The following is a 24,318-nucleotide window of genomic DNA, read 5'->3' as shown; positions in this document are numbered from 1 at the left end:
CAATGGTACTTGTTGTGTCACTTCAACTTGTTGCATCATTGCACTTGTTGTGTCACTGCATGCACTGCACTGCACTGCACGTACAACGCATGCACATTGAGTTTTGTGACGATTTCTAAGTAATGTAACGCTTTTTTACAAATAACACCAGTAAAAACGTTTTTAACATCAAAATCAAATTTTTTTTTTAAAAAGTCATTACATTTTTTGAAGCAATAAGATCCTGTACATGTATCTATTATATAACTTAATTCAATTTTTTTGCATTTCAGATCCAGCTTCTGGATCAAATAAGACTCCTTGAGTTGATGGCATATACTCAATAATTTTGAGGGAGGTAGCTGGCGAGTGCACTGAACCATTGAGGTTAATTATTAGAGCACCGTTGTATTTGGGAGAGATTCCTTTGGACTGGAGAAGTGCCAATACATAAAGGCAGTTCTTCTAAGAGTGAAGTTGGTAACTACAGACCAGATAACTGACTTCAGTGGTAGAGAAAATCTTAGCGGCCATGATTAAAGAGTGTGATCCAGAGACATTTAGATAGAAAGGGCATTCGGAAGGACACACAACCTCATATCCACCTGCACCTAGGAGTTATGATATGTAAGCAGGTAGTTGAGAAAGCCCATGGTGTCCTGTCGATGATTTATTGAATAATAGTCTGTAGCGAGAGGGAGGTCATAATCCCATTGTATAAGACCGCACTTGGAATATTGTGACCAAGTAACGACATCTCATCTAAAAAAAGACTGAGTTTCTTGAAAGGGTCCAAAGATGAGCCTAAAGCTAGCTCACAGTGAGATTGGCAAAAGGGCAACTGCACAAGAAAAGACTGATTATGTGGACTAAAAAGCTTGCCAACCATGCATCCACCTTAGAGAGGACATGATTCAGGTTTATAAGACTGTGAGAGGGGATTAGTAAAATGAATGAAGGCTTCACTTTTATAAAGAATACCAGAACTAGGGGCCATAAATTCAAGTTATGGGAGGGGGGGGAGGTTTAGACTAGATTGCAGGAAGCTTTCTTTTGGCCAGCAAGTTGATGATTACTGGAACAAGTTGCCTCTGCAAATAGTTGAGGCTAACACTTGAAGAAATTCAAAGGTCAACTAGATAGTTACCCATATGAGAAGGGAAGTGCATAATTTGTCCATTTTCTTATCAACTTTTTAAATTTTTTTGGACAGTACTGCAAAAGCCAGTAGCTTCCTTGCACTACATAGCTAATACTAATTGCACTATAGGAGCACATACTGAAAAATTAAGATGCATCTTAATCTGAAATGTACTTAAAATGACTTTCAAAATCATAGATCTAAGTATGTATACTCCCCATAGCCCACGCACGTAAAATGTAGATCAACAGGTTCACTCCTGAAAGAGTTAAAACACACCAGCAGCAGCTAAGACAAAATGATCTCAGAAAGCATGCGTCCTTTTTTCAGTACTTTCTGGAATATTCTTTAAAAATTAATAACACTGTACAAAATACATACAATTATATATTTGATATTTATTAACACTTGCATAAACTTAGAGCTTATTTAAAACTATATGTTAATCTGTGATTTTAACTACAGTAAGCAGAAACAGTATCAGAACTTAATAAGAAAGAAAAAAAATACATATATATATAAAAAATGACAATATAAAAGGATATTCGATACACAAGCAACAAACGATGGGATAACAGCTAACACCGAGCGGAAGTGATGAACCAGCAATTCATTAAGAACACTGAAGGTGGAATCAAACATTATAAAATATACATCTGGCTTCTGTACAAAATGATATAGTGGTGCAGATATGCAAGCATGTAAACACCTACTAACTTCAGGAGGACATGTAAGTGCCTAGGAAACAAAAATAATATGCATATATATGTTCTGTGAAAGGCATTACATGGAAATCAATAATTAACTTTCAAAAAGTAAAAACAAGACGCCACATATATTTGAAAATTAAATGGTTTAGTGACTGTTGCTCAGAGGTGGAAATGCAAATTTTCTATACAGTCATGTTCTATTAACTAAATAAAATTGCAACTGATGTCAACATTCCTAAGGCATCATCTTATAACCTGTCTCAGAAGAATCCTGTCACCTATACAATATAGCAACTTGTCTTGAAAATGGAATCCCAAAGCAGATCTGAAACAGTGATATCAACCACAACTTTATTTAGTTAACTGAATGTAAACACCTACTAACTTCAGGTTAATTAACAAAAAATGGGAAATCCCTTTTTTTTTTTGCATCTCTGGGTAACAATCAATAAACCATTGAATTTGAAAATATACATGAAGTCTGTGTTTTTACCATTTGAAATTAAAAATAATCCAATTTTATATAGTCTTATCAGGATGGAACATGACTGCTGTTATAGTATTTCATTACCATCAAGTAATTCATTTCCTTTCTTCTTTATAGCATTTCACTTACTTTTTAAAAATGCAAATTTTTGAATGTAAATGCAGTAAATTTTTGATGTTTTGCACATGCAAACACAAGCATCAAATCATTGTTCTTGCCAAGGGAAAAGAGTTGATGTCCCAGAAAGAATTAAATCAGAGGATTCATCACACACACTCAATGGTCCACAACACTGTCACTACCATAGGCATCAGTGATAGCTACTCCTTTATTTATCAGCAGCAGAGATGGATCACCAGGGACAGAAGGCATTTGTAACTGCTTGCATTCATTGTTCAAGTTTACAAAGATCAGAGTGTATCCAGCAACCAACAACTGTAAAATTATTCTTCTTCCAGTTAACAAAATGTTTGTTATCAAGAGATTACTAAGGAATAATTCAATAATAAGACAAACTACAGGTTGGTTCAGAGCTGCCCCCCTCCTTTATCTGAAGTGTGTGTGTGTGTGTGTGTGTGTATGTGTGTGTGTGTGTGTGTGTGTGTGTGTGTGTGTGTGTGTGTGTGTGTGTGTGTGTGTGTGTGTGTGTGTGTGTGAGTGAGTGAGTGAGTGAGTGAGAAAATTATTTTTAACCCAAAAATAAACTTCTTTCCCAGCCTATTCACAAAGGCCTAGAAGACTGATGCTCCTGTCATATATTGACTTTTCAATTGACCATAAAAAAAGCTTATTATCAAAAAAATAATGTAAAGATACTCTCAGAATAAACAAATAAGATTATATTTTGTAACTTTCAAAAAAAATAAAAACATACACTGTAAGTCACAAACCATTTGCTTTCATGGAGCCACCTAAAAATACAAGGTATGTCTAAAACGTTTTAGGACCACATTCATGAAAAATCATAATCTCAAGGAAAAAAATTTATAACCATTTAATCTTCAAAGTACATCCCTTCTAACTCGACACACCACTTTGCATGGTCGTACAGCTTCTAGATTGCTCTGTTGAACTGATCTTGTGGAACCCTGATTGGCTCCCTCATCAGCACACTGGTTTGTATCTCTGAAATGCTTTGGTGCCCCTTCAGGTGGGATTCCACTTTGAGGAACAGAAAATAATTAACAGGTGTCAAATCTGATGAATACAGGGGAAGGTGAAGTACTGCTATGCTCTTCTGTGTAAGGAACTGCTTGATGACAATGGTCGTGTGTGTGTGTGTGTGTGTGTGTGTGTGTGTGTGTGTGTGTGTGTGTGTGTGTGTGTGTGTGTGTGTGTGTGAAGGTGCACTGTCATGAAGCAAGAACCTCTCACCTGACTCAGCTGTGTCTGGCCTGACACACTGAATTCTTTTCAACAGTCTGTCCTTTATCACTCCTCTATAAAATTCAGTTGACTATCTGCCCTTCCAGTAAAAAATTTTTATGCAAAATTCCTTGCCAATCAAAAAAATCGCCAACATTGCTTTAGTTCAAGACTTTTGGAACTGAAGTTTCTTTGGCCTCAGTGAATTTTCTCCAGCACATGTAGCTGACTGTTTTTTTTTGTTTCTGGCTCATATACAAAGCACCAGGATTCTCAATCAAATTTTGACATGCTGCAACTCATTCCTCCTTCTGTTTCTGTACTTCCATAAATGCATGCAGTACGAAGAATAGGCACACTCTTTTTTTTTTTTTTTTTTTAAATCTTCAATAACAATTGAATGCATGGTATCTTTGCTGATGTGGAGCTGGTCTGCTATTATTCAGAGGGACAGGTAATGATCTTCCATTAACAGCTGCTGAACTTTTTCGATGGTCGACCCCGTGCAAGACTGGGATGGTTGACACCTCCAAGCATCATTCTGAACATCTTACCCATCACAGCATACCAGCAAAATATGTTCGATCATGATAGTGCTTCATGCCTGTAAGTTGCTGTTTGTTTGTTTGTTATTTGGTTTTTAGGAGCATTAGCAACTAAGGCCATATTGCTCCGGGATATGCGGTGGTCATTCCCTGACCTTTCCGCATCCTCTGTATTTGGTGGTGACGGGCTCGAACCCCGGTCTAATCAAGAAGCGTGTGCTACGCACTGCTGCTCCTTCCCACCTGGCTATGGAGGCGCCTCTGTAAGTTGCACTCACCATTGCAACTGTTTCAGTTGCACCTTTTCTGGGTTTAAAACAAAATTTTATTTCCACCCTTTGCTGCTCAGTCCTTAAATACACGATGATGTGATTTTACTGTGCCAACTTAAACATGACTTTCCAGTAGAATGCGCTTGTGCATATTGATGAAACTTGGCACAGAGCCAGTTTAGACTTATTCACTGTCAAGTCTCTGAACTGATAGTGAACAGCTTAAACAGTGGCCAATGTATGGCAATAATAGTATCATTTTTAAAAAGTTGTATCACTCCTAAAACTTTTCAGATACACCTTGTAAAAGCTATGCAGAAAACTAATAAGTAACATTTAAACCCTTTTAAAGTGGACATTACGGATTAATTTTACAGCTAACTCAGTTCTAATTCTAAACATTTAGGAAAACAACAGTAACCTTCAGAGAAGTATTCATCCCATTTATACTTAGTAGGATAAATGCAGTTTATATCTTTTCTTTATTACTTTAGTTGTGCTTGGCTTGTAGTGCTCGTTTATTTCCCTTTAATCAACCTTATTCCAATATTTTCTTTATTATAAAGAGTCTACTGACAACTTTAACTCTAGCATGAAGACAAGAATGATTTCATTTTTCTTTAATGCTCACACCTGCAAAATAAAGAAAGCATCCTACCTTGAATTTCCTTAGAGCTTATCACTAAAAACATTTTCCAAACACCTAAGATGTAACATTTTTGGCTCCTTCAACTTTAAATAGTTTCTTCCATTTTCTGCTATATGCAGTTCATCCTTCAAATGTATTCCAACAAGAGACCAAATAAAACAAATAATAATAATTCTTTCAAATTTACTAGTAATTATTGTACTACTGCTATCATCATCAGTGTTCTACCAAAGGTAGGTCCAAGCATACACTCAACAACCACTTCCCGATATCTCTGCTGTTATATCAATTCTAAAAACTCAAAAGTTCAACAGCACTAAGGTGCAGTGAAGTTTTGATGTTTGTGTTAGAAAGTGTAAACACAAACATCAAAATACAAAAACAAACAAAAGTGCACTTCTAAAACTGGCCATATTCTTTCTAAAAAACTAAACGGAGTAGAAACACATCAAAACCTCCATTGCTTACCACTTTTAAAATTATTCAGTAAGGTAGAAACACATTAAACCTCCAGCATTTACCACTTTTAAAATTATCCAGTAAGGTAGTAGTTACTATTCACTTTATTTGTTTCATAAGTTTTATTGTCTCTTGCTTACACAGTGCTAGAAACATGAAGTGGCAGCTTCACAAAACACTTGCTTCCATACGTATTGACTACAATGTGATGAAAAGGAATAATTCATCACATTACTTCCCTCCATTATGGAAAGTAGTGAATAGTTTGAAGTGAAGACAATTTGTAAATTACAAATTCAATAACTAAAAAAAGAAGGTAAATAGATTACATATAATTTAAACAACAAATGGGAATTATCAGTGTATACATACACCAATGAGCCAAAACCAACCTAATATGATGTTGGTCCTCCACATGCAGCCAAAACAGCTCGTCCCCGGCGAGTCATGGATGCTACAAGATTTCTAAATGTGCCTTGTGGTATCTGATACCAACACGTAACCAGCAGATCCTTTTAACTCCTGTAAGGTCTGTGGTTGAGACACCACAGATTGGAGTTGCTGTTCCAACACAAACCACAGATGCTCGATGGGATTGATGTCTGGGGAATTTCGAGGCCAGGGCAATACCTGGAAGTCTTCCTCACGTTCCGCGGACCAGTCTCAAACAATCTGGGCAGCACGACATGGCACATTACCCTGCTGAAAGACGGCACCGCCAGAGGGGAAGACCGTTGCCATAAAAGGGTGTACCTGGTCAGCAATGATGTTTCGGTAGGTGGTAGACGTCAGAGTGCCTGGCACATGGATGACTAGACCCAGGGTATCCCAGCAGAACATTGCCAAAGGCATGACATTGCCGCCACCGGCTTGTGTTCATCCCACGGTACATCCAGGTGCCATCACTTCCCCAGGTAAACAAGGATGGCTAAGTAAACTTCCCCAGGATGGCTGGGTACACGTACCCAGCCATCGTAGGGGCTGTCGCCTGTGAACCGTGGTTAGCATGGGAACTCGGAGCAGCCTGTGGCTATGCAGCCCCATTTTCAGCAGGGTTCGATGTACTGTGTGCTGTGACACATTACTCCAGTCACCAGCATTCCAATTACCGGCTAGTTGGGCCACAGTCGCCCTTCTGTTGCCATGTACCATCCGAGAGAGAGCCTTCGCTCACCTCGAGCATCGATGAGCCCTGGTCATCCAACACCTTGCTGGGGGTTGTGGGTTTTCTCTCCTTGGATCACTTTCAGTAGGTACTAACCATGGCTGACTGTGAGCACCACACCAGCTGTGCCGTTTCGGTCGGATATGCTCTGACCCAGTCGTCCGACCATTACAATTTGGCCTTTGTCAAACTCGCTTAAGTCCACTGCTGCCTTTCCCACCTGATTGTTTATTTGTTTGAGAATCTTTTAGGCGCATGGGCATCTATGGCCATAGTGCGCCATTTCCCAACTGAAGAACAAGAGTAACACTGATTAACAGAGCTCAGTATCAGGTGTTTTTTATACTGTGTCCCGACCCGCGCATGCACCATAGTTCACCTTCAGCTGCTTTGATTTACATAATGACTAGTGGTCATAATGCTTTGGCTCATCAGTGTATATAAACTATCAACAATATAGCAACAATCCAGAAAAGTAAAAATGTCTCACACAGTCCTTAGTTTTCTTGATGTTGTACAGTGTACTAAATTTCATTAATTCATGATTGATTGTACATTCAGAGTCTTTATATGCATACATTAAGTACAATCATAACACACTGTTTTAAAAAGAGAATGTAATTCTGTGTGAATCAAATGTTAGAGAAATGAGGAATATGTCTGTAACAGAGATAGATAGAATGTGACCCTGTTATGTTTGCCAGGTGCAATAGCTGATGATACAGTAGAACAATTATCATCTTTTAATGGCAATAGTACTCATGTCAATATTTGTTCCCACAGAATACTTTGGCACTGCGTATCTTCATCCTAGGTCAACAGTGGGGAGACCTTGCTGACCTAGGTAATATCTTGGTCAGTGTGAGTCTTGACTGCTTTGTCCTACCATTCATGACAAGGCTTTAGCTTATACTTTATCCAATAATCAGTTTAGTCCCATAATGGCAGCCTATCCTTGTTTATTCAGTAACCATACAGCTAGTTCTCCCCAATAACAGATGCACAAGAAAGTGAGGAGTGAACACTGGTTCTGGACTCCAGCCAGTTTCCCACAAGCCTAGCTGAGAGGATGCGAGGTCTCCTCCTGATTAGACAGCCTCAAGCTCTTTGGTAAATCTTGGAATTAATCTCACAAGGTAAATTGAAATCTCCTGGTATGATTAAACCATTATTTAACAATAATAAGTACACAAATAATTATATCGATATCTATGTACACACTTTTCGTCACCCTGTACGCCTATCCTTTGTACTACATTTTAACCCCAAGTTGTATTCCATCTCCAGTAAAATGTGGGGTTTTTTTTTTTTGTTCAGAATACAGCATTTTTGCATACCAGCAGCAGGCAAGTGAAATAGTAGCACTGGTATTTTTGGTTCTCTCTAAAACAAAATAAACAACAGTAATTCTGTTTTTTTTAACCATCATACACAAGATTGTTGTATGGATCTGGTATGAGGCAGTATATAACAATTCTTGTAATGATTGAGGTAATCTCTTACTTTTTAATAACAATTCTTGCATATTGTATTGTTACATGCAAAGTGTAATACACAAGTGAAATAAGAAACTTCACACTTTAATTTCACTGTTCCTTCTTGTTTTTGCAAACTGTAAATATGAAAAGAGAAATGTTAAGTCTGTTATATAAACTTATAATGATGCACCTTCACTATAATCTGTAATATTCATTCCAATAGATTTTATAGAACCATCAATTTCATTAAAATTATTCCTAAACAGTAAAACAGCCCAAGTTTTAATCAATCAAATCACCACAGAGAAAAAGAAACAGAATTTTAAAACTAATTCTTCATTGTATCAGAAAATTAATTATTTCAGTACTGTTGCATCATTTTTACATAACATTTATTAATTACTAAGCTAGTACAAACCTCTCGCTTCAAGACTGATGCAATGAAATTTAATACAGGTACGAGCACTCTCAAAACATGCTCACTACAAGGCCTAACTTGATTCACCAAATAATATAAATTTGTTAAAAGCTGAAAGAAAATGACATATATTAGTTCTGTTTATTTTTTGTCATAATAATAATAATAACAACAAATGAACAAAAGTAACAAAAATACTGTATTTACATACATATTTTTCACAATACAGAATGGTAAAAGTACATAATTACTGGTTTAATCAAAAAAATAATATAAAACAGACAAATTTACCTATAACATTTTCTACTGACTTCATACAAGTTAGTATCTAAACGTTCTAGGTCTGCATTTGTTAAGAATAACTAAAAATCAAATAAGAAAAACTTTTTATTTTATTTCGTGAAGTAGAATGTCTAGAAATTTTGTACAGAAGGTAGTGTTTTGTCTGCGGATGCACAAAGGTTTATTTTTCCTGTTGTTGACAGTAAGTAATTTTGCACCGTGGTTTTTTAGAATGTTGCTTCTTTAAACAATATAAGATTTTGCTTTTTGTTGAAGAATTAGTCTCAGAAACTTTAAAAATAGTTATTAAAGCACACAGGGAAACAGTTTTATCAAGAGGTACAATATTTGAATGATACAAGCTCTTCATGGACAAATGTTATTAGTGGAGTGCCACAGGGTTTGGTGTTGGGTCCACTGTTGTTTTGCTAATTTATCAATGATATTGATGAAGGTATATCAGGCTTAGTGTCGAAGTTTGCAGATGATACAAAGGTTGGCAGGGTTGTTAATGACAGCAATGGCAGCGTGCTACTGCAACAGGATCTAGATAATTTGGGCATATGGGCTAAGAAGTGGCAAGTGAAGTTTAACCTTGACAAATGCAAAGTACTGCATATGGGTAGAAGTAACCCTAGAGAAATGCACCAACTGTGTGGTACTTCACTTAAGGTGATAGAAAATGAAAAAGACCTGAGAGTAATTGTGCAGTCAGATATGAAGTTTTCTGAGCAATGCAGACAGGCTGCCAGGGCAGGTCATGTGGTTTTTGTCAATGATATATAGGAATTTTGTTAGCAGGGAAAAGGAAGTGATTGTCCCTCTGTATAAGGCAATGGTCAGGCCACGCCTTGAGTACTGTGTACGGGTATGGAGGCCTCATTTTAGGAAGGATGTAGATTTGTTGAACGTGTACAGAGAAGGGCAACAAGATTGGTAAGGGGAATGAAGGGATCCTCTTACCAAGAGAGACTTAAGTTCTGCAAATTGCAGTGACCGGAGACTAGGCACCTATGCGGTGATCTGATTGAGGTGTATAAGGCCTTGAATGGGTTGAGCAAGCTGAATTCTGATGGGATCCTTCCACTTGTTCAGATTAAGAACCTAAGGGGGCATAAACTGAAATTAAGAAAAGACAGATGTAGAATAGATGTGCAGAAATTTGCCTTTAGCCAGCGGGTGGTTAATTGCTGGAACAAATTTCCATCTGTCGTTGTGGAAGTTGATAGGTTGAATAAATTTAAGGAGGAACTGGACAGGCATTTGGAGGGAATGGTGCGATTTTCTTTTTCTTTTTTTTTTTGGCTGATGCTGCATAAGCTCATACACTTGCTTTCTTGCATCACATGCCACTACTACTACTACAACTACTATAACTACTACTGAGGATGACACAAGGTTGTTGTTGTTGTTGTTATTTGGTTTTTGGAGCATTAGCAACTAGCGCCATATTGCTCCGGGAATAGGCGGTGGTCAATCCCTGACCTTTCCGCATCCTCCGTATTTGGTTGTCACGGGCTCAAACCCCGGTCTAATCAAGAAGCATGTGCTACACACTGCTGCTCCTGCCCACCTGGCTATGGAGGCACCTGATGACACAAGGTGTAAAATATTGCACAATAACAAATGACCAACTTGTCTCCTGCATTAAAAACATTATTTACAATTTTCAAATATTGACCAGATCATGAGGCTTCACCTTCAACAGAACTGAAAATGCAGTCTCTCAAGTTGGAATATGAAATGGTTACTAAGCCATCACATCTAATATTTTAGTATGAAAACAAGAGTCAAACTTTCAAATGAAATAGCTGAAATTCATAACTGCAATCCATGATTTCAAAGAGCTTCCTAAAAGGATTTCTAGTAACAGGAGATGAAACACCCAGAGGAAGAAAAAAATTTTGACTGACTGGTTATTTATGTGAAGTTATTTATTTTGGTTATGTGAAGTTATTTATTTTTTACTATTATATATTATTTTTGCATTATGAATTTATACCATGAATCATACTGTTAGCATTAGCATTAGGAAAGGCACACGATGCAAGAAAGCAAGCATATATAGCATCAGCCAAAATAAAAATCTAATTTCACCTATCCACTCGCTCCAAATGTTTGTCTAGTTCTGCCTTGAATCTATTTAAGCTATCAACTTCTACAACAACAGATGGAAGTTTGTTCCAGCAATCAACCACACGCTGGCTAAGGACAAATTTCCACACATCTATCCTATCCTACAACTATCTTTCCTCAATTTGAATTTATGCCCTCTCAGATCATTATTCTGAGCAATAGGAAGAATCCCATCAGCATTGAGCATGCTCAAACCATTCAAGGCTTTATACACCTAAATCAGATCACCCAGCAGGTGCCTAGTCTCCAGAAGCTGCAATTTGCAAAACTTAAGCCTTTCTTCATAAGAGCAACCCTTTGTATCATTCACTAATCTTGTTGCCCTTCTCTGCACTAGCTCCAGCAGCTCTACAACCTTCTTAAAATTAGGCCTTCACATCTGTATACAGTACTCAAGGTGTAGCCTGACCATTGCCTTATACAAGGGGATAATCACCTCCTTATCCCTGCTAGCAAAATTCCTGTATATCATTGACAAGACACCATGAGTTACTCTTGCAGACCATCTGCACTGCTCAGAAAACTTCATATCTGCCTGCACAATTACCCCCGGGTACTTTTCATTCTCTACCACTGTCAGTGTAGTACCACACAGTTAACACATTATTCTGGGGTTACTGCTTCCCATATGCAGTACTTTACATTTGTGAATGTTAAACTTCAGTTGCCACCTCTCAGCCCATCTGCTCAACTTTTCTAGATCCTGTCGAAGCAGTGTACTGTCATTAGAGTCATTAACAACCCTGCCAACCTTCGTATCGTCTGCAAACTTGGACATTAAGCCTGATATACCATCATTAATATCATTATTAAATACAGAAAACAACAATGGACCCAACACTGAACCCTGGGGGACTCCACTAATAACATCAGCCCACAAAGAGCAGTGTCCATTGATTACCACTCTGTCTTCTCCCACTCAACCATCCCTTTATCCATAGCAGCAATTTGCCTCCAATGCCACACTGCTCCAATTTGTGCAGCAATCTTCCATATGCAACAGTATCCAAGCCTTTCTAAGGACGAAATATATGATATCAAAGTTATTCCCTGTATCCAATTCCTTTGTGACCACACCATAGTATCCAATCAAACTGGTCAGACAAGACTTCTCCTTAACAAAACCATGCTGTGTCCGAGCTATAACTGAAGTCTTGTCGAGATGATCCTGCAGTGCTTCTTAAACCAGTGCTTCCATTAATTTCCCTGGAACAGAAGTTAAACTAACAGGTCTGTAATTACTTGTGTTGCCCTTTGATCCTCCTTTGTGAATTGGGGTCACATTTGCAATCTCCAGTCCATGGGTACCTCCCCCGAGTCCAAGGAAGCTCTCATAATTATGGCTAAGGGTGTGCTTACTTCCTTTGCTGTCCCCTTTAATATAACTGGAGAGATCCGATCAGAGGGCGCTGACTCTCTTTAAAAATTACAGCTGTGAGTTACAGGCTCCAAAAAACCGATAAGTGTTTGCCTTTTTATTTACATAATTGTTATTTTATATTGTACTTAATACGTAGTCTTATAGTTATAGTTATGCTGGTTATTTTTATTTTAATTTAGATAAAGAGTTTTTGTGGATTACTATTTAATTTACATAAAACCGTTATTTTCGTTCGAATCTTGCAGCCATTGTTTTTGTATATAGTGGTAGGGAATTCAAATTTTTCATTGAGATAGCCAGGTAGCTCTAACGCATAATTATATAGATTAATACAGTTCACTGTTTCTATTAGATAGCGTAGTATTGACATTTAATTAATTTAATTTTTTAATCTTATTAATTTAAAATAGCATGCCCCAAACTAGAGCAGCAAAGCAATGGGCACAAAGTGGCAGGAGTGCTGTGACTCGGGGGAGAACTGAGGGGGGCGATTCTCCAACGCATCACAACCTAAAAAAATGTGCAACTTGTGAAATGTTTGCTGAACTCTCTGAAACGGAACATGATATTGCCATAGGGGATGTCTTTGCGTGTGCGCGATGTAAGGAGTGTAAGGAAATCAGGCGACAACTCAGCGTTGTTATGGACCTATATGAGAGTTTGAAGGACAGGGTAGATGCCCTCGAAAGATCTAAATTGAGGGGCCCATCAAGCTCTCAGCTGCCCACATCAATGCCAGACCTTGCACTTGGTCATCACGCAACACAGCGGCAACCCCAAGGCAGAATGCGCTGGTCCGACAGGAACTAGTATTTGTTGGTGACTCTATTGTCAGGGAAACAGGTAACATGCTTTGTAAAAAGGATAGGTGGAACACGACCAGGGTATGTCTGCCAGGGGCAAAGGTTGATGACGTTGTAGAGCGGATATCATCTTTTAAGGGCACAAAAGGTGATATAGTTGTACACGTTGGCACTAATGATATTAAGAGTAGGAGACAGGGCAGAATTACTTAACAAGTACAGGTCACTGTTGAACAAAAGCCGAGAATTAGGGTTGAATTGCAAAGTGTCTGCAATTCTGCCCAGACATGATAGGAGGGAGTATATGATGAGAGCCTTATCGATAAATTCGGCCCTGGAAAGATTGTGCAAGGCTCAAGGGATAGAATTTTTTTCAGCCTGGTCTGTACTTGTTAACAGGAGAGACTGCTTCTACAGGAATGGGATACACTTAAATAGAAAGGGTGCAAGAATATTTGCTGATGCTATCAAGGCAGTGTTAGGTGGGTCGGAAAACTGATAGCTTGGGGGGATACAAGGACTAATAGTTTAACAGTAGCCGTAGGCAGAGGTGAAGGTGATTCTTGCACAACTTCTATTAGAATAAGTAGCGACCTGGAGCGAGGGGTGTTGGGGGTTTCAGGGACGGATGGCAGTCATTCTGAAATAGGTGGGTATATGGGATGTGTTAGGGTAACTAGGAATAGGGGCATGTATGCTTGCATGTATACCAATGCTAGAAATATAGTAAATAAATTTGATATATTTGAAGTGTTGGTCAAGACATCAAAGGCGGATACTGTTGGGATAGCAGAGACGTGGTGTCACACAGATATAAGGGATGCAGAACTGGAATTTGGGGAGTACAATGTGTACAGAAAGGATAGACAGGATTGAAAGGGAGGAGGTGTTATGCTGTTAATTAAGAAAAACATAAAATCAAAAGAAGTGCACCCAGTTGATACAGATAAATAGTGCACTGTTGAGTCAGTTTAGTGTGACATAAGCACTGCGAAAGCAAAAATAAGAGTAGGAGTGTGTTATAGGCCTAATGACTCGAATGAGTACAATGAACAATTATACAGAGAAATAGAGTGGGCCAGTAAATCAGAATGTCTTATAATGGGGGATTTTAACTTCCCAGATATTGACTGGAACTTGTGGGTTGGTCACTCACACACTAGTCAGACTTTTGTGGATTTATTGGATGATTGTTTTCGGCAGCAGCATGTTCGAGAGGCAACCAGAGAGAGTAATACTCTTCATCTGGTTATCAGCAGTGATCACTCGTGTATTAAGAATTTGCATATAAAGGAACCACTAGGTGGCAGTGATCACAGTGTTCTGATGTGGGATTTACTTAAAGATATAATTACCATCAGGGGTAAAGGAAAGGGTTTTTGCTTCCGTAAAGGTGAGTACAGTGGTCTCAGAAAGTTTTTAAATTCTGTACAGTGGGATAAACTAATGATGTTACCAACAGTCAATTCTAAGTGGGAAGCATTCAAGGAATTAATCGTGGAAGCTACTAAAAGTTTCATACCTATTAAGAAATATTGTTCAAGGTTTAGGCCTAAATGGTTATCAAATGAACTAATGAGACTCGTAACAGAGAAGAAAAATGCATGGGATGCATATAAATTATCAAGCGACTCAAGAAGCCTATGGCAGATATAAGCAAGTCTGTAATCAGATCACAAAGGAGGTTAGTCAGGCAAAGGCAGATTACGAGAAATCCTTGGCAAAAGATGCTAAGAAAAACAGCAAGGATTTCTTTACTTATATAAACTCTAAAAGGAAGGAGATGAATCTGATTGGTCCACATGATATCGATGGATCGACTGTTGATGATCCTGCCCAGATAGCAAACAAACTGAATGAGTATTTTGCATCTACATTCACACACGAGGAGTTTGGAAATGGCAGAAGGTTATCAAATTGTAGCAGGATACTTAATGATTTTGTAATAACTGAGAGCAAAGTGGAGGAGAAATTGTGGAAGTTAAACATAAGAAAAGCACCTGTGGGTGGATGGGATCTATCCAGTTATATTAAAGGAGGCGGCAAAGCAACTAAGCAAACCCTTGGCCATAATTATGAGAGCATCCTTGGACTCAGGGAATGTGCCCACGGACTGGAGATGTGCAAATGTATCCCCAATTCACAAAGGGGGATCGAAGGGTGACACGAGTAATTACAGACCAGTTAGTTTAACTTCTGTTATGGGTAAAATAATGGAGTCACTGGTTAAATATGCATTGCAGGGTCATCTAGACAAGACTGCAGCAATAATTCAGACACAGCATGGGTTTGTTAAGGGAAAGTCTTGTCTGACAAATTTGATAGGATATTATGATGTGGTTACAAAGGAACTGGATGCAAAAAATAATTTTGATATCATCTATTTGGATTTCAGGAAAGCTTTTGACACTGTTGCGCATGAAAGACTATTGTACAAATTGGAGCAGAATGGTATTAAGGGTTTGATTTGATTTGATTTTGGATTTTATTGGCGCTTTAGCAACTAGGGCTATAATGCGCCAAGACCAGGTATATATAAAAATTAATATATAAATATAAAACCTAATTAATTAGGCCACCATGTCCAGATTTAATAACAAATATTTAAAAACATAAATCAATAAAAGAAATAACAATAACATATAAATTTTAAATATGATTAAAAACCTTTATTGCTTTCAAAAAGCTAAAAATAGCAGACACATTGTCATTGTCGGATAAAATCTGACTGAGTGTATACGGCTCAGTCAGATGGATAAAAGCCGTAAAACGGATATTTCTAAAATCTGGACAGTCAACTAAAATGTGTCTATTAGATAAAATTGTGCCACAGGACTCACACATAGGAGGGTCATCAGCCCTCAGCAAATATGAATGAGTCAAATGACTATGTCCTATGCGGGTCCGGGCAAGAACAACTTACTCCTTACGATTCCTGCGCTGACTAGACTGCCACGGGTATTAAGGGTAAGTTGCTACAATGGATAAAAGGATGGAGAAGACAGAGGGTGGTAATCAATGGGTGCTACTCTTCGTGGACTAATGTTATTAGTGGAGTCCCACAGGGTTCGGTGTTGGGTCCACTGTTGTTTTGTATATTTATCAATGATACTGATGAAGGTATATCAGGCTTAATGTCGAAGTTTGCATATGATACAAAGGTTGGCAGGGTTGTTAATGATAGTAATGGCAGTGTGCTACTGCAACAGGATTTAGATAATTTGGGCAGATGGGCTAAGAAGTGGCAACTGAAGTTTAACCTTGACAAATGCAAAGTACTGCATATGGGTAGAAGTAACCCCAGAGAAACGTACCAACTGTGTGGTACTACACTTAAGGTGGTAGAAAATGAAAAAGACCTGGGAGTAATTGTGCAGGCAGATATGAAGTTTTCTGAGCAATGCAGACAGGCTGCCAGGGCAGGTCATGGGGTTTTGTCAATGATATATAGGAATTTTGCTAGTAGGGAAAGACAGATGTAGAATAGATGTACGGAAATTTGCCTTTAGCCAGCGGGTGGTTAATTGCTGGAACAAACTTCCATCAGTTGTTGTGGAAGTTGATAGGTTGAATAAATTTAAGGAGGAACTGGACAGGCATTTGGAGGGAATGGTGTGTTTTTTTTTTTGGCTGATGCTGCATAAGCTCATACATATGTTTTCTTGCATCACATGCCACTACTACTACCCCAGGTGCCTTTCTTATGTTTATTTTCAACAATTTCTCCTCCACTTTGCTCTCAGTTATTACAAAATCATCTAGCTCACTGCCACAGTTTAATTTGCCTGTGGCATTCCCCTCCCTGAATAACTCCTCATGTGTGAATGTAGATGGAAATTACTCAGTTTGTTAGCTATCTGAGCAGGACCATCATAACAATACTACTTGTTAATAATATTATGTACTTAGAAATCATTGAGTACTTAAAAGACAGAGTCAGAAGGAAGGAACCTGATCTGTGTGCAAGGAAAAATTCGAATTTACTCCATAACAACACTCCTGCTCATTGGGCAACAAAATTTTGGAATACATTTCTAGATACTCCATACCTCTCTTATAACACTCTCCTTTTTCATCTTTATTTATTTTTTCTCCAACTAAAGAACTATTTAAAGGGACAGTGATTTTCCAGTGAAACAGAAGTTATGGCAAATAAAAGAACTTTCAAAAAAAAAAAAAAAAAAGAGGGGAATCTTGAATCTTTTTTTAAAATATTGTAAACTCACATTATAGTGTGCTTTCTATGGTACTAGCCATAAAAAACACTATAAGCAGGATCCTCCCTTTTTTTGGCTACGTTTTATATTTCATGAATATTTTTGATAGAAAATATCATTTTTTATTGCACTGTTTACGAAGCAGTGGTTTTTATGTTGAAAACCTGCATACTTAATGCACTATACTTGATTTTTTTTTTTTCGACACCACCAACTTATTTTTTTTTTGCATGCTATTAAATAGAATGAAAAATTTTAAAAAGATACTAAATTAAACAAAACATATTTTGAGTACTGTAAATATGATAAAGTTGTATTAAAATAATTATAATAATGCTCTCGTTATTATTATTATTATTTTAATAATTAAATCTAATAATGAAATGTACTGAAAAATATATAAATAATGGTACCAATCACAATACCAACAAAGAAAGTGAAACAATGAAATGAATTTTAAAAAAGTCAAGGAGAGCATGCAAATATAGCAATAAATGAGTAGACAATGAGTTGTAAAGAGGAGCCCTTCTACCTAAATATGAAATAAAGAAAGGTCCCAGCACTTGAAATGATTTCTATGAATTGAAAAACTGTACCAAAAACCATGGGGCAGAAGAAAAGAGCATTAAAAGCCAAAAGGTGATACTGTATTATATAAACACCAAATGAAAAATTTTATAGTGAGGTCTTTATTTTTAAAAATTTGTATGTAATTCTCTGTAAATATTATATATTAAATCTGTTGATTACTACTTATGGGAGGAATGAAACCCACAGGAAGTGGGTTTTTTTTTGGCCAGTTGAGCAAAAACCTGGAACTTCTAAATAATCTTCATCATCATCATCAGCCCTTTTCAATCCACTGCAGGATGAAGGCCTCTCCAGCAACTTTCCAGTTCCTTCTGTTTTGAGCACTGGCCATCCATTTACTACCCAAAAACTCATGAATTTCATCTATCCATCTCCGCCTTTGTCTTCCAGGTTTTCTTCTAGCTTCTCTTGGGTACCATTCTGTTATTTTCTTAGTCCATTTGTCATTATGTCTTCGAGCTATGTGTCCTGCCCAAGACCATTTTAGTTCTTTAGTTTTGATAAGAATGTCCTTTACTTGAGTTTGCTGCCTAATCCATGTGTTTCTCTTCTTATCTAACAGTCTGATTCCCAATATAATTCGCTCCATTCTTCGCTGTGTAGTTCTCAGGGTGAGTGCCCAAGTTTCACTTCCATAAGTCATGGTGGAGAGTATACATTGGTTCATTATTTTACGTTTCAGACAAACTGGGATATTGCTCTTCAGTATGTGACTATATTTCCTGAATGCTATCCACCCAAAATTTATTCTTCTCTTGACTTCCAGCCATTTATCAATATTACAGCTAATAACTTGTCCCAGATAAGTATATGACTCCACCTTTTCAATTATTGCCCCTTCAATCATTATTTCTCTTTCTGTGGCATACTTGTTCATCATTACTTTTGTTTTAGTCATATTCATCTTTAGTCCAAAATCCTTACCTAACTGTGCATAACTGATTAAGGTTTTCCTCTAATTCTTTGGGATCGTGGCTTATGACCACAATGTCATCTGCAAATCGTAAATGGTTTAGGTACTCTCCGTTCATATTGACTCCTTTCTGCGACCAGTCTAATCTTCTGAAAGCTTCTTCAAGGGCAGCAGTAAACAGCTTCGGAGATACTGTCTCTTTGTCGAACTCCTTTCTCGATTTTAAATTTCCTACTGTCTTTGTCTAGTCTAATAAAGGAGGTAGCATTCTCATATATTTTCTTCAAAATCATAATATGTGGGGTATCTATGCCTTGTCTTTCCAGTGCCCGAAACATTGCCTTATGCTGTATGGAGTCAAATGCCTTTTCATAATCCACAAATGCCAGGCATAATGGTGTTTTAAATTCATTTGCTTTCTCCATTCAATGTGATATTACGTGGAGGTGATCCATAGTTGAAATCCTGTCCTAAAGCCAGCTTGCTCTTTCAGTTGATTCTCATCAAGTATTCTTTCTAATCTGTTAGTAATGACCCTTGTGAACAACTTGTAGATGTGGGATAACAAGCTAATTGGTCTATAATTTCCAATTTCTGATTTATCTCCTTTCTCATGCAGCAAAACTATGATTGCATTATTCCGCTGCTTAGGCGTCACACCTTTTCTAATGCACTTTGTGAAGAGCCTTGCCAGTTTTTGTGTTGTGTCTCTTCCTCCCAATTTTAACAACTCTACAGTAACTTCATCTTCCCCCGGGGCTTTCTGATTCTTCATTTTCTTCAATGCATGTTCTACCTCATCAGGAAGAATATTGGGTATGTCGTATGTGTTGCTAATTTGCAATCCATCTTCCCCACTGCTGGCATCATTCCCTCGCTCCTTGTATAATTCTCTATAGTAGTCTTCTGCTATTTGAATTATGCCTTCTCTGCTGTTTATAAGTACACCATCGCTATTCTTCAGTTTCAGTATCATTTGTCTTTCTGTATTACTGCTCATGGCTGCTGATTTAAATCCTTTGTTTTCCCTTAATGCTTCTTCTACTTTTCTTGTGTTAAATCTTCTCTCTGAGTCTCTTTCTAATGGCTTTGCATAACTCGGTATACTCAAATTTCTCCCTGTCAGTGTTTTTCTTGATTTTCATTTGTCGTCTTCGGTTCATCATGACAAGTGTTTCTTGACTAATTTTTTCTTCTTTGGATTTCTTTTTCCCTATAGGTTTCTTGGGCTTTATCACTTTCAGAAAGTTGTAATGTTCCTCGTCGATATCTTGGTCCTGAGCAGTCTGCAGAAGCTCAAACTTGTTCTTAAGTTCCAGTACATACTGCTTTTTCTCCTCTTCTGTTATCTCAAAGACCTTTGTATTATTTACTCGAGTCAGTTTTTTCCTTTCCTTTCCTACATCTATATCACGTGTACATCTTACCATTCTGTGATCACTTCCAACATTTACCTTATTCAGGACAGTAACATCACTCACAATATATCTTCTGTTAGTGAGGATGAAGTCAATTTCATTAGTTGTTAATTCATTTGGACTCTTCCATGTCCACTTTCTGTTCACCCTTTTCTTGAAAAAAGTGTTCATTACTGACAATCCTTGAGATTCTGCAAATTCCACATCTTTCGCCTCTTTCATTTCTTTCACCAATTCCAAAATTTCCTATAGTTTCCCTTTCTGCGCTGTTTTGTCTTTTTTCAACCTTAGCATTGAAGTCCCCCATAATAATAGTGTAGTGGGTTTTCTGCTCACCTAGAAGACTCTCAATTTCGGTGTACATTTCTTCAACCTCTTCATCATCATGGCTCGATGTTGGTGCATAAATCATTATAACCTTTAGCTTTTACCTCTTAGGAATCTTGAGTATTAGTCTTGACACCCTTGGTGGTGTACTTTTGAATTCCAATAATGTTGTTTTTTAAATCTTTATGGACCAGAAACCTTGTAACCTTATAAATGACCAACTGAAAGCTGAGATTCCTACACTGCACTCATGAAAATTAATTTCTATCAAAACAACTAGCAGAGAAGCATGGATTTTTTTTAAATTTGCAATAGCAAATAAGAAAACATAAGGGCACAAACAGTCACAAACATTTTCTGGATTTAAATGTCTGGTAAAGATTACTTCCATTAAAAGCTTCCCCACAAGGTGAGTACAGGCACTCATCTACTTACATACAAACGACTTATGTACAACTTGCAGATATGTACAAAGCTGTTGCTATGTTTGGTTATAAGAATCAATTTTGGATGCCTTCATGATATTTTTCTAAAGCAGATTTCTGGCGGTCACTACCATAAAATAATAAAAACAATTAGCAGTTTCCAGTTTATTGAGTTTTTCTGTTAGGGAAATCTATTATAAACAGGTAGTAAACTTGATCTTATTACATTTGCAATGATACCAATAGCTGGAATTCTGTGAAATTTTACATTATTATGGTGAAATATACTTCCCATTCATTGAAATCTTCAATCATATAAAAAACATAAATAAATTTTCAGAATCTTCTCGTCATTCCTATTTTTTCAGCTTCGTAAAGTTGTTACTCTGTATCTCAGGGCTCACATCTTGGTGAGCATGGGCTTGGCACACCCAGGGTCCTGAGCTGGATATCATCATTCTTCTTTCTTGGTGATTCCTCTCTCTCTCTCTCTCTCTCTCTCTCTCTCTCTCTCTCTCTCTATTTTTTTTTCTCTCTCTCTCTCTCTCTCTCTCTCTATTTTTTTCTCTCTCTCTCTCTCTCTCTCTCTCTCTCTCTCTCTCTCTCTCAGGGTAACTCAGGAATTTTTTTTTGGCTGGTGCAGTATAAGCCTCAGGCTTCCTTGCACCATATGGCTAATAATAATCTCACTTGCGTGTATCGTGTTAATTGCAATTTGTGTGTGCCGTGTTCTTTGTTATTGATTGCTTATTTTCTTACTGTTCTAAATTTTACGACAAAAAAAAAAAAAAAAAAGAAAAAAAAAAAAAAGAAAAAATGTCAGTGAACAGAAATATCAATCAGTTACACTATTAATTAAGCTAGTATGTAAGCACAAATTTATTTTAATTTTGCTAACCTGTGAAATATTCTTCTGATTTTCACACATATAATTTTGTCAATTGGAGGAAGTAAAATGTAAATTTGTGCTCTATATCTTTACTTTTATAGCCTGTGGATAATTCTCCAGAGGCTATAAAATTTCTCCTATTTCTCCTATTTTTGCTTATTAGAATTGTCATTTAATACAATTAAGATTCAGTTCACAAACATGATCACAATGACCGGTACTTACTATATATCGTATAGTGAATGGTGTTATTTGGAGAGCCCATCGTAAAGTGATTTTATCGTAGATTAAATTAAATTATGTATCGTGTTTAGATTAAATTAGTTTTGAATAAATACTGTACTTTACATTATTATTCATTTTATGTTTTTTCAGCCTCATTTAACTCAGTTACATATCGTAAAATTCTGTACATGACGTTGTCTGTTGGGGGTTATAATCTTAGTGTGCTGTACTATACTGTACATGTATTTTGTATTTACAAGACTGAAGTTGGACTTACGTACATGGAAAAAAACCGATTAAGTATGTATGTTGAATAGTGCCTGTACAGGTAAAATTATGCAGTAAAATATTTCCTTCTCAAAAGTGGGACATTTATATGAGACAAATTCTGGTAAATACAGTACTTCATTAGAACAAATTCAAAGTTCAAATGCATTTTTAAGTTGCAAATCTCCTTGCAATAATGAATAAAATTACCTTAGTACACAAATTTTAGACAGGAATAAAAGCAGTTTTTACTGCAATTAATTTAATATTAGAAAGTTTAGTAATGGTAAAAATGGTTTAAAAAAATAAAGCATGAAATGCTTTATTTTATGAAAAATAAAGCATGAAAGCATGGCATGAAAAATAAAGCATTAATGAAAGTAAAAGAACTACAACAATGGAAAAACTTTTGCATCACCTAACATATGACAGTACAAGACGTGTTTGAAAAGTTCATGCTTCAGTATGAAGGGTTATTTGAGTAACCTGGTAACATTTAATTTCCAGCATAGTTCCCTTTGGAGTAAATACACTTTTGCCACCAATGCTGCAATGCACTGATTCAGCTGCAAAGAGAGTTTCTCTTGGGCCTCCAAACATATCCACTGCAGCAATGACATCACTGTCAGAGGGAAAAATGTATGCCAGCCAGGTATTTTTTCAAATTAGGAAGTAGATGAAAGTCTGATGGTGCTGGATCTGGTGTATATGGGAGATGGTCCAAAGCTGTACTTATGCAGTGCAGCCATGGCAATGACAGACTTGTGAGCAGGCATGCTGTCCTGGCAGAACAAGACTCCTTTTCCTCAGCGTATGTCTTTGATATTCTTATGCAACCACCTCACAAGGTCTGCATTATATGCCCTTGTGACTGTGTGGCCATTCTGAAGGAATCCACTAACAACATTCATCAGTATCCCAAAAAAAAACTGATGCCATCACTCTGCCAGAAGAAGAAATCAACTTGGCTTTCTTTGGAAGGGAGAAGAGGTGTGTTTCCACTGTTTGGACTGCTCATTTGTCTCTGGCTGAAAGTGATGAACACACATCTAATCCATGGTCACAAACATTACAAGGAAATTTGCTAGATCTGCTGGAAAATGATGCAAATGTTAACTTGACTTGATAACTCTTGTGCCTTTTTGATCTTCTGTAACCCATTTTGGGACCCATAATGCTGACACCTTTTTCACAGCAAGAGCCTCTGTTATTATGTGGTACACATTCAGATGAAATGCCCAAAATGTTGGCAATGTATCGAACCATCACTCATCCCCGGATCATGCACACTATCAAAAACTTATGGAGTGATAGATGTTACAAGTCTTCCACAGTGTGGGTCATCATCCAGGCTCTCCCTCCCTTCTGCTGCCCACTTCTTAACCATGGAATAGGAAGGGCATCCTCCTCCAATGTAACTATACCCTCATGAATTTCCTTCAGTGCTAATCCCTTTTTTCCCAAATATTGGATGACTTCACAGTGACTTATTCTGTCCATCATTCCTCATTCACACATCTTTGTTGACTTCAGGACCTGCAATTAAAGAAAAAGTTATTGAAGTTGCATGAAACTTGGCAGGTAACTATTTGAAGTGTTACACATTAAGTGCAAAAAAGTTTTAACACTGTACACTTTCATATTTAAGCCACAAACTTTTCAAATGCCCCTTGTATAGTGGTTTCACCATTCATTCTTTGTTAAGATCTGGGTTAAATCTTTATGCTAAATGGCTTTACTGGCTGTAATTAACTGTATATGTGCCAACTTTTAAAA

At 37.2% G+C, this 24,318-nt stretch overlaps 1 protein-coding gene across 1 annotated transcript in view; it reads right to left on the bottom strand.

Annotated features, from left to right (window-relative positions):
* The window catches only part of LOC150080138 (uncharacterized), a 100,281-nt gene that overhangs the window by 33,132 nt on the left and 42,831 nt on the right, over window positions 1-24,318 (bottom strand). Inside the window, exons 5-6 of the mRNA XM_090380626.1 lie at window positions 8,669-8,779; window positions 1,673-1,858 (exon numbers count right to left, since the gene is read on the bottom strand). Of these exons, the coding sequence (XP_090236752.1) occupies window positions 1,673-1,858; window positions 8,669-8,779 (297 nt within the window). The remainder of the gene's footprint in view (window positions 1-1,672; window positions 1,859-8,668; window positions 8,780-24,318) is intronic.

This window comes from Mastigoproctus giganteus, chromosome 9 (assembly GCF_048544385.1).
Source record: "Mastigoproctus giganteus isolate SK-2022 chromosome 9, ASM4854438v1, whole genome shotgun sequence".
NCBI classification, from domain to species: domain Eukaryota; kingdom Metazoa; phylum Arthropoda; class Arachnida; order Uropygi; family Thelyphonidae; genus Mastigoproctus; species Mastigoproctus giganteus.
Note: the sequence above shows the minus strand (reverse complement) of the source record. Positions and strands in the feature narration are given on the sequence as shown.